This window comes from Muntiacus reevesi, chromosome 1, assembly GCF_963930625.1.
Source record: "Muntiacus reevesi chromosome 1, mMunRee1.1, whole genome shotgun sequence".
Taxonomy (NCBI): Eukaryota; Metazoa; Chordata; class Mammalia; order Artiodactyla; family Cervidae; genus Muntiacus; species Muntiacus reevesi.
Genome location: NC_089249.1, coordinates 260,809,602 through 260,821,266, shown reverse-complemented (window position 1 = coordinate 260,821,266; position 11,665 = coordinate 260,809,602). Strand labels below are relative to the sequence as shown.

Genomic DNA, 11,665 nt, shown 5'->3' with positions numbered 1-11,665 from the left:
TGCTTCCCTCTTTAGAAGGAAAAAAAGGTTTTTTTCTTTTTTGGAGACTTTCATTTTGGTACCTGCAACTGCTGGAGCTGAATCCGTACACCCTAAGCAAATAGTTTAAATGGAAAATAGAGAAGTAAGCACTGCCCTAAGCCATGGGCTGTATTTTGGTTCAGCCACTTTGACTGCAACAGCCCGTCGATCTATATTGTTTTTGGTGGGTAGCAAGGAAATGTGATCTCCTATAGTGATGCTTCAAGAATCTGTCCTTGCCTTTTCTTTTCTTACATGGTCCCCAAACTTGCCCTACTATTTCTCGTCTGAAACAAATGTCCTGCTAAGGAGATGTGTCTGGAACTCACTTGCCCTGTGCCTTCACCTTTTTGCTCCGAGGTGTGTTTCACCTTTTCCCTCCATTTTTACAGAGGAGCCCACAAGCCTCTCTCTCCCAAACCCTAGAGCCAACTGAAGGTTGGCCAGATCAGCAGCAGATACCCCCCTGTCTGAGCTGATGAAAGTCTGCCTGCTGACGGGGTTGTGCTTCCAGAGACTCCAGGACAGATGCCTATGCAGCGTTCTGTCTCTCAAGCAGCTTTGTGCCCCAAAGAGAGCCACTTTTCAAAACCTCTTAACTTCTTTTCCTGGCTAGACTGCAAACGGGGACTTCAGGGGATTCCTTAACGTGGTTCATTATAAAGTCCAGGCTGGAAAACCAGGGGCATCTCAGGCTCCGAGTGTGCACCTCCATAACCGGGGGAGTCCCTGGCGTGGATGCAGAAGGTCCAGGCACTGTTAGGAACTTCAGAGGTGGCGGCAGGTGCCAGGGTGTGGCTGCAGTTGTCTCCCTCATCTCTTCCAGCAGAAGGAGCCACCTCTGAGACAGAGAAGAAGAAAGAGAGACAGGAGGCGTGGGGCGAAGAGGGGGAGGCCGGTGGAGGGAGTAAGAAGGAAGGGGGGGGTGGGGGTGCGCGCTGGGCGGGCGGGCGCTTGCGAGGCTGAGGCTCGCACGCACGCCGCCTCTGTTTGTACACAGTGCGCTCCCGACCGCCGGCTCGCGCGCTCCCCGCCAGCTCACGCTTCATTGTTCTCCAAGTCGGCAGCCCAGCCGCCGGCCGCAGAGACCCGAGCCGAGCGCACCGTCTGCGGGTCCGCGGGCGCGGGGGACCCGGCGCCCCGCCCCACCCGCCGCAGAGGCTGAGCCCGCCGGCCACTCCTCGGAGCTCGCCCACCTCCCGGCGCCACCGGAGCGCAGGCGAAAGGGGAAGCAACATTCCTCTCTTGGGTCACCCCTCTTTCTCGCTCTCTCCGACAATTTGTTTCGGGAGACGCTGCGGGAAGAAGACATCTTCTTGAATCCTCTGTCGGGGTGGGGTCTGCTGCTGCCCTGCGGTGCCACCTCGGCGACACTACCCTCCGCCAAGACCCCTGACCATCGGGGTCACGTCCGAGAGACGGGATCATGAAGCGCTCGGCAGCTGCTTGGCTCCTGCTTGGGCTCAGCCTCAGCGTTCCTCAGTTCTGCAGAGGTGAGGCAAAGGGCCGGGGGCTGGCGGCAGGACAGGAGGCGAGTCCCCCTGGGAGACCCCGCGAAGGGGGCTGGAGGCGGTCCCGGGGGCGCGCCCGGAGTGGCGAGCCCTGTGGGCGGCCCGGAGGAGGCTGCGCACCCTATCCTGGGTGCCCAGAAAAAGTGCTTTGCAAAGTCAGAGCGGAGTGTTGGTGGGGCTGAGCTGGGAAGGGGGTGTGGGGTACCCAGATGAGATCTAGGAAAGATGGGGAGGCGGGAGAGAAATTTTGCACAGCTCACGGTCGCCAAGCAAGCCCTCCCCAGCCCTGTAGGTGATGCCAGATGCAGGCGCCAGGCGGGGCTTTCGCTGGGGAGCCAGAGAAGCTAGCTCGCCCCGGGCGTGGAGTAGTTGAAAGGGGAAGAGGCTGGAGAACCACCCGGCTATCCACCTCCAGGGTGCGGTGCTCTTACTGCCAGGCCCACGCTGAGCAATTTGCAAATCCGAACCTGGTGCTAGGAGTTTGGGCCGTGGGTGCGGTGGAGACGGGTCTGACAAGTCCGTTCGGCTTGCTCCCGTCTCCCCATCCTGGACGTGCTGCATCAGTAACAGAAAAACCCCAGAAACCCGCCTCTCCTGTAACCCCAAAGGTCCCGAGCTTTGCTCAGCATTTCCTTCTGGTATAAGCGTAACTCTTGGTAATAAGGAATCGTGCATAGCAAGACAGCCCTGGCGCCCCCGCCCAAGAGCGGAAAAGTTGTAAGAGCTGGTCTGGTGGTGGTTTTCACGACTTGCATGAAATAAACCAGTCTGTTAAAAAAATAAAATAAAATACAAGACTTTGAGGACTCTCCTGCTGAGTTGCGTAGCCGGCTTCCAGGTCCCTGGGAAGGATGGCTTGTCAATACAAGTCGTTCTGGCTCCATCTCCGCTAGCTTTGGGTTGAAGTTGGCTGCCTGGAAAGGGTCAGGGGGAGTAGCAGGGACCCTGGGTGGGACGTCGGAGGTGGACCTGAGTCCCTTCTGCGCCCACATATGCGGGCGGCCCCCTCTAAGGGTTCTTTGGGTAATGAAACGGTCCGCAGGCTGCTTCAAGTGGAGAGCTGAGTGCAGTACAGGGTTTAAAATGCTGTGCCTCTCCAAAAAGGTAGCTGGATTAAAACATGCATTGACTCTGATCCCTTTGATATTAGACACTGCATGAATATTTTACACCATTTATCCCTGCACCCGTCCGTCTGTTTCACAGGAGAATTGTGAACTCTTAGGCTACAATTTGCCCAAGAAGCTGGGTGTTCCTGGCCAGATGCCCTCGATGCCCAGCTAGTAGCTATCCAGGTCGAGCCTTTCCTGGGGGAGGGGGGCTTCGCTGCTCCCTCCCTTCTTCCCCCAGAATGTGGCTGTTTTCCCCCAGCGTGTAGGCGTGTGTAGGTGTGTGCCTCGCTGGTTTACAATGTGCCCTTCCAGTTATCCGGCAGAGGCAGCCACTCCACTGAAGGTTAAGGAATGGTAATGGCTCTGTAGTTGCGCTGCAGTCTCTCATCGATATGAAAAAGGCAGTGCTCCTGCTACCGACATTTCTCCTTTCTCTCATTTCCCGTCCGGATTCCTCCTGCACTTTGATCCCTTAGCAGGAATGGAAGGGAAAACAGCAGGCACTGCCATCTCCACCTTCCTTCCTTGCCTGCATTCCCACCCCAAACCGAAGAGCGCACCCTCAGGCACACATGGGCACCTACTCCATGCCAACATCGCCTCCACCGTCAGTCAGTCCGGCACCCGCATGGAGGCGGAGGGCCGAGTGGATGGAGGAGGAGAAAGTGCGTCTAGCGTCTGGGGCCGCGCTTGCCTCCCTAGGTCTGGTGCAGGAGACCTGGGGCATCATGAGACCGGACTCTCGGTATCCCAGCTCTGCACCTAAACAGCTTACTCTGCCAGGCAGTCCAACCTTCGTATGTCGCCTGGGCTCTCTTTCTGGCTCCTAGACAATGCTTTGGCACTGTATACTCCACGTTCTTTGGTAGATTTCTCTTTATTCCTGTCAACCTGGGGGAAAGGGATAGAGGGCTGTAGGAAAGAAATGGACTGCTTTCCTTGAGCCCTTTTTGCTACACTTGCATCTCTCTAATTTATTCTCCCTTAGCCCTGCAAAAAGGCAGAGTGCATCTTGCATGACAGCTCCAAACAATTAAACTTTGAGCAAACTTATTGAAGCCAGTGTTAACCATGAGAATTTCCCTTGTGCTGCCCCCACTCCGCCTCCCCAGACATAGTTTGCCTATTGTATACCTTTTATGAATTGGTTCCCTGTGTGGGTTGCAATTTATGTGCATTAATGACTAAGATTTAATAAGGACATGTATTTCTTTGTATTAGTCATTTTTATTTTAAAATTAAACCAATGGATCAGTCAGATTGAATATTTTATTAACTCTTAAATTATTCATCGTTATGGGTTGCTCTAAAAAATCCAATACATGCATACAGTTGCAGCAAGCACGTGATATCTTATGCAATCTGTCCCTGTGCTTGCAGCTTGTGTCTGAAGTCTTTAAGCAAATAGCACTATCTAAAAATGTCTAGACGTGTCCTAAATACTATGAATCATTGGCACTTGCGTTTCCTTTTTTAATCAGTGGTGATTTTTAGTTAATTCTACATGGGGATCAATTAGTACTTGAAAAATCTCACTCCAAGTAAAAACACCCATGCTTCTAGAATTACTATAACAGTGTCTTTGCTGAAATAACAGATTTATTTCTGTACTTTAAAAAATTATTACACATTAGTGTCTTCATTACCTGATTTACACACTCATTAATTTTATACTTTAAATGCTAACTTCAGATTCTAAGTGAAACATTTAAAAATAATTTTGAAATACTAAACTAAACATAATAACTAAGTGAAGATAAAGTGTCCTGCTGTGACAGTTTGACACCAGTACAAAGCCTTGACCTCTGCTATGATACAGAATATATTACCCCACCCCCCACCCCCATCCTAAACAATTTTTTTCTGATTATTTTAAAATATTTTCTTAGAGATGAAATGCATTTTGTTTTACATTTATATGGTTTGGAGAAGACACATAAAATTACAAATTAAGGGTTACAAAAGTGAAATGGTCTATTCTCCCTTCTGTGGTTTTGAACTTACAAAAATCTTCAAAACCAGGCAAATGTCTTTTACTTCTAAACTCTTCTCAAAATTAAAACTCTTATTTTTCTCAAATATCTTATCGGTGTTTATATAAAATGTGTATTCAGGATGTAGGGTATTTTTAATAAACATTTTACTAAAACTTGCCTTTAATGCTAGATATATGACTTTTCCTTCTCAGAAAATGATAACAATGCAAAGGGTTAAAATATATATGACTAAACTAAAGAAGCCTGGTTACTCAAAATCATGACAAAGTACAAATTTGACAATTTTTAGATTCTAAATTCGTAGTCAAACTCTTATTTTCACTGATATTAAAGATAAAAATGTTAATTAGGTAATTTATTTTTAAAACTTTTCCTCTTTTGAAGGGTTTTGATAATGGGATGGACTGTATATGTTAATCACTTGTACCCAGTTGTGAAAACCTGACTGATTTGAGAGTTTCCTAAAGCCTAAGAGGGTTAATTCTGATATTTGTTGTTTATTGAATATACTTGCAGGTGCAAACAGCTTTGAGCATCATTTATGATGTAGTAAGTTCATTATATTCCTTGCCAAATAAAGAAACCCACAAAAAACATGTGGGTTTCAGAACTCAATTCAAATCAGATGAGAAACAGCAAATTTTGCAAATATGTAATTAATTGTATGGATTCTCTCATAGCTAATCAGTTTACTCCTGTGAGTTTATATGAGTTCGAGTTTATTCCCCAAATAGTTTGCAAGCTGACTTTAATATATTTTAAAAAACCATATAAAACCAAAGCCAAGCTGTTCCTATTATTCAGTTCTTATCTGTGTTTTAAGGAAGATGTCTAGCATGTTTTTGTTTTTTAAGTCACAGCCTTTGTAATGATTACCATCTTTTGGTTAATGAAAGAAACCTGTATTTGTATATAAAAACTTAAATAGTTGGCTATGTGAAATGGTTTATTGAAAATTTCTCATGGCTACATGATAATGCTAGAAATTAAGTACTTAAACTGAATGCATAGCCACTTAATTGCTACTGAAAATACCTCTAAACAGTCTGCTTTGTGGGAATTGTTTAAGAAAAGTAGACTGGGATGCACTGTGCCCTTGCCAGCAGGTGTCAGGATAATCAATGGAGATATTTTTAAAGGAGGGATGCAGGTTGAGGGGAGTAAAGGAATAAATGCTTATCTGCAAATCCACATAAAGTGACTTTCTACTTTCTGTGAAACTGATTTTATTAGTTTTCATTGCTCCCCTGAGAAAGAGAGGGAAAGTGAGTTGTAAGGGCCTATTGCTTGTATCACAGGACTTTAACTTGGAGGCAGAGTGGTTCTAACGACCTCACAGAAATAAATATATGTCAAGGTTGAACCTTTATTTTTCAGGGGTTTCCTGAGTAACTTACAAGGAAATGCACTTAGAGCTAAGAGGCACTTGTAGTAAAGCAATTATTACTGAAATGTTTGGAATACTTTTAAGCTTACTTTCCATATCCACTGTAAATTTTATACATGGAAATGCTGTTCTGTTGATTTATGTGGATGTATATTCAACTATTTATATGTGCAGATCTATAGTCCTGAAAGAGATTACCACTTATTCTATTCTTTTTGTCACAGTTTTAAAGTGTATGTTTCCTGTATGCTTAAAGTGTATGCAAGTTTCAAAATAAGTCATGTGGCCAAAAGAGAATAAATGACATGATAAAGTTTTATTATCATCTGTTTCAGACAGTTATTGTGTTTCAGGATCTGTCAGTGACTTGACATTGTTTATTTCTAATTGGTCCTTAGTGAATAACCTTTCCTCAAAGGTAGGTTCTGGCATCTGCTGATATAACCCTTAAAACAGTATTAAACAGTAATACAGTATTTAATAACAGTAATACAGTATTTAACTGTATTAAAACAGATTCACCATTGCACCATTTCTATTATACAAATTCTCTCAGTTTTGTTTTATGATGTTACTGATATCATGCCAAGTAGTCTGTCTTCAGTGGTATATCCTTTCTGTGACAGAGACCTCAAATAACCCCTTTCCCAACATTTCTTTGCTAGTTAGCAAGTAGGGCACAGCATCCAGTATAAAAATTTGTCATCATTGAAAAGTTGCAAATCTCCAACACATCGTGACATTTGCAGTTTGCTTTCTTGTGAGGAACAAAAAAAAAAAATAAAAAAATGATAATGTAAAGCTGCTACTACTAACTCCTGAGGTTTAAAACATAAATGGAAATAAATTAGGATCTGAATTATGGAGCAATTCAGGATTTTACGCATTGATTTAATCTGAGTGTCCTGCTGAAAACTGTCAAGTAGTTAATAGTTTCTATCCACCCCACTTGTAGAGAAGTCTCTTGCTTTAGTTGCAGCACAGAGCTGAGAACCTAGGAGAAAACATCAGAAACTCCTAACCACTTAAAACAGATAATTGCATTTCTGCCTTAAATCATATAGAAGAGTCTATTCTCTTGGTTCCCAGGCTCACTATAAACCGAATCCCCAAATTAAAGGCATATGAGGTAATAAGTCAGGCTTAATCAGAGCAATAAAAACATGGCAGCTACTAGACAAAGAGGAGATTGAACAGAGTATATGTAAAAGCAGAGTTTCCTTACAGTGTAAGAAACTAGGAACTTTTATTTGGGATGGGGGAGGGGCTAAGTCTAAAGGCCAAGAGGCTTTACCCTGTCAGAGAATATAGCCCTAAGTGATGCAGATACTGATCTTGTATACTAGGGAAAGACTCCCTACCCATATGTTCAACATTTGGGGCGAACAAAGGCACTGAGATGTGTGATTATTGAAGAGATTTTGTCCAAAATGTTTAAGCTTGAAAACCTGTTTAAAGGTAAAAGAGACATATCTGAAGAATATGCTGGTTTGAAACTTTGTTTCCCATCATTTCAGAGATTATGTTCTTATATATATATATATTTTATTGCATTTCTCCTAAAGTAATGAATGAAGGCACAAATTATCAAATACAGGACTCAATTTTGTAGAAAAGAAGTAGATATCAGAATGCAGATAAGATGTCCTGCAATTATTTGGTTATATTTTAGAAGAAAATGTACCGCTGTCTGTTTTACCATATGGGTTATTATGATGATAGTAGCCATGTAGGATTTGTTCCACAGAAGATTTAATAGTGCATGAAGTAGAATGGAGGACTTAAGTTCAAGAATTTAAGTGAAGGCTTTTTAAGTACTAAAGCACTTTTGAATGTGATTGTTACTATGGAGAAAGAAAATTGACTCTAGAGCTAAGCTTTACTCTTTCCATTTTCTAAAACAGGTCTGTATCAAACTGATCAGTCTCTTTAAAAATAATTTACTATAGTGTAACAGTCCATAGATGGAGAGGCCTAAGTTTTAATCTCTTGTTAAATGGTTTTGCGTATGATTGAAAGTAGTCTCTAGATGGGTCAGAACACCATGCATTCTTTTAAATTTATGCTTGGTATTTGATAAAGGCATGTATTTTGGGAATGCACAATAATCCTCTTCTTGTATTGAGGTTAGGATGACCATTTACATTTTACTGCCACTGGAGATTATGTGAACACAGCCCAAGTCAAACAGGCTCATGACTCTTGAGCAGAGAAGACTGGAACAGTCAAGTGGGAACACTGAAGAATATTTTTATTGGAAATATTTTGCGAAAACCCTCCCAGGAGTGTAGAGCAGCAGTCTCCCGTTTATAGGCACCAGTCTTATCTGTGCTCACATCTCTAATACCCTTTTCTTCTCACATGTTTGGCTCCAAATATTAATTGAACTCTAATATTCTCCACACTGTCTTTCCTATTTGCTGCTTCATCTTTTTTCTTTCATGTCTGTTTAAACATCTTGCTAGATAAATTAACAAGGGACATTTGATAATTTTCTTTAGTATAGTTAGTAAATCTAACATTTATTTAATACTTGTTATGTGCTCCCATGTTCTAAGTACCATCTTTGATTCTCACAAGGATTCTATGAAGCGAGTCGTATTATTATTTACATACGAATGAGAAAACAGAGGCAGAGAGGTTAAATTATTTCTCAAATAAACAATCTACTAAGTATCTCATTAGAAATAGAACCAGTTTAAATCTAGAGCCTGTTTTCTTAAATAGTGGGCTATGCTGTATTTCAATAAGCCACACATCCTGTATGTCATGGAGATATTTTGTTAAATAATTTTCTTTTTTGTGGAACACACACATCATGTCCAGTTTCTGTTTAACTGGTGGATATTTTGGAAGGGACAAATTATGTTTACTTTCTTAGGACAATATTTTTTAAATTTTCAAATTTTATTTGGTAAAACATCAGTACATCTTTTCATCTTCAGAAATAAAGGTTGGTGTATACTTGGTCAGAAGGGGTTAATATGTCTTTCAGAAAAATGCATCACGCATATGAATAGGGAAGACAGGAATTAAAGAGAAGTTGAGAAGTGATTGACAATGCATTTTCTTCAAAATCTTGCCATTCAGTTTTACTTCATCTTGACTTTTATAATTTACTTGGTTTTCTAGGATTCCATTTCTCCATTGTTGCTCAGTTTGATATGGTAAGAGTATGATTTCCCTGTAATTTTCAGATATGTCACGCAGGACAAAATGATTTTAAAGGTTAACAGATACTTAATGTAGGACATAGAGATTTTAGAGGTTAACTAGGTTTTCATTTCTGCAGTTTAATGAAGTTATTTTATTTGCTTTACATGCCATTCTCATTTAATTTTATTTTTGTGTAATCCCATTAAGAAATTGTAGCCAAACAAAAGTACCAAATGGTCTCAAACCCTATCAGCTAGAAAATTATATTTTCTGATTTCTTTTGAGTTATTTAACCAAAATATGATTCACATTTTAGAACTGGAATTGTATTTACTTTAAATATTTTACAAAATAATGAAAATTACATCATCCAATATGAGATCACTTTGTTAGTATCTTGTTCTGTACATATGTACAGTATTTTATAGTTGAAATGGACCATTCATGATTTATTTTTATATTTATTGCCCTAAAATAATAATAATAAAACAATAGTTTAAATTTCATAAGCATTTCCTGTATCTATTCTAGGGGACATAAGCAGAACATTCTTAATGTCATTTAATGGATAAGGAACGTGAGGTTTGAGAAAGTCACATCACTTACATTCAACATGTCTTGTAATTCAGGCAGCCAATAATAGAGTTTGAACTTGATTCTGTGTGTTCTGATTCCAACTTATTTTTTTTTTTTTTTTACTCTTTTCTGCTATCCCATTTCACTCGAGGTAATTATAGTTGGTGTTTTTTATTTTTTGTTTTTTCCTCTGTTCTTAAACTCACAAGATAAGAAGGAGTTATACTACTTGCTTTTTCAGAAACTATTCTTACTGCCTCTCAGTACAACATTAGCACTTCCTTTCCATCAGTATATAACACTTCCTTTTCTTTTTGGATCCAATTACTAACCATGACATCATCCTGAACTTCCTCAAAGGCTTTTTCTCTATCATTTGCCCCTCATAAGCTTGTGACTCTTAACCTTCTGGTGTTAAACTTCCTAGAAGTTCCCAGCACTAAATATTCCCATCTCCATTTTTAGGTACCTGCTGGCAATGCTGTTCAATAGACTTTTGCATCATGTGATTTGCTCATTTAACAGAACTTGAAATTTCTCAGACATTCCATTTTTTCCTAGAATTTTCTCTCTCTTTACTTCTCCTTGTCCTTCATTCCCACCAAACTCACTCTGATCATTGTTCTCATTTTCAGCCCTTCTTATCTCTCTTCTTTTCCAGCCTAGACTTTGTGGTTATTCATTTCAAGAGATACTCAACCATTTGGGAATTTTTCAGCCCAGATGCTTTCATCATTTTTGTTTCATGAAATCTCAGACTAAGGTAATTTCCAAAGTCCCTTTCCCCTCTCTGACCATGAGAAAACTGGAGTTCTGTCAAGAAGTGAGAGGATCCCCTGAAAATCCTGGCAAATTTGAAAGGCTGAGCTGTGGTTCCAAAGGGGACTGAGTAAGAAACATAAAAAGTGATGATATGAGGAATAAGATGATCATGGGATTGCAGTAATTCTACTGTAATTATTGATAATTATTAGTGTAGATTTGAGAGTATGACCATAGGAGTTATGATTGAAGGAGAGTAGAAGACAAGATTTCTGAAGGAAAAGAGTCAAAGCATTTGGAAAAATCATCTATGTAGGTACCAAAATTCCAAAAAAGTTATACCAGGAGAAATATTTTGGAGACAGAGAGAGTGAACCAGGGACACAAATCTTTAAGGATTGAGAGAATATGGTACAGAGATCAAGAGATGACTGTAATGGGGGGTAGTGTTGGAGAATAGAGGTCTTTGGCAGGAAACCGAAACTGGGTAGGTTTTTATTGCTGTTGTTTGAGAGGAATGGGAGGATGTTTAGGAAGTTGCATTGAGGAGCCATGAGATGCATTGAGGGACCCAAGCCACGTCTCATGTCTGGAAGCCACGGGAGAGATAATGGTAACCATGTAAGAGGGCTGCAAGGTAAATAATCACTCAGAGGAGAGATGATTTGCTCTTGAGCAGGAAGGCAAATGTAATAGCCTAGTCCTAGGCATCATGCTTGTTGACAGTCTTCATCCTACGCTTTTTGACACATTGAGCTCATTAAAATAATTGATATGTTCACTAAGAGCTATGCTTTTAAGCACATGGAATATATTTTCATATGCAACAACTGCTTTAAGCCTCACAAAAATCCCCATTGACAGATAAAGATGTAAACAGAATAATTCTAATCTGAGTGTTAAGCACTCAAAACTAGGTTCTGTAGCCCCAAGTCCAGGACTCTTCTCACTTTAGCAAAATTACAGAAAAAAGCCTTAAATCCAAGGAAGGATCCCTTCTAAATTTAAAGCACAGCTGGGTAAGAAGATGTCTGCAGTTGTGCCCTGACCTACTTTGTCCTCTTCAGGCCTCTACGTATTTTGAGGTCTGCAGAGTTCAGGCTGCAGGGTATAATGTCTGTGTCTGCCTGGTGCCTTAATCCT

General features: G+C 41.1%; 1 protein-coding gene across 2 annotated transcripts in view; it reads left to right on the top strand.

Moving 5' to 3' along the window:
* Window positions 1-1,000: 1,000 nt before the first annotated feature.
* Window positions 1,001-11,665, top strand: part of EDIL3 (EGF like repeats and discoidin domains 3) — a 450,361-nt gene continuing 439,696 nt past the window's right edge. The window contains exon 1 of one of the 2 annotated variants that reach the window (XM_065919096.1): window positions 1,001-1,514. In XM_065919096.1, coding sequence (XP_065775168.1) covers window positions 1,448-1,514 — 67 coding nt within the window. In that variant the 5' untranslated portion in view covers window positions 1,001-1,447. The remainder of the gene's footprint in view (window positions 1,515-11,665) is intronic. The other variant, XM_065919097.1, reaches the window with a different exon arrangement.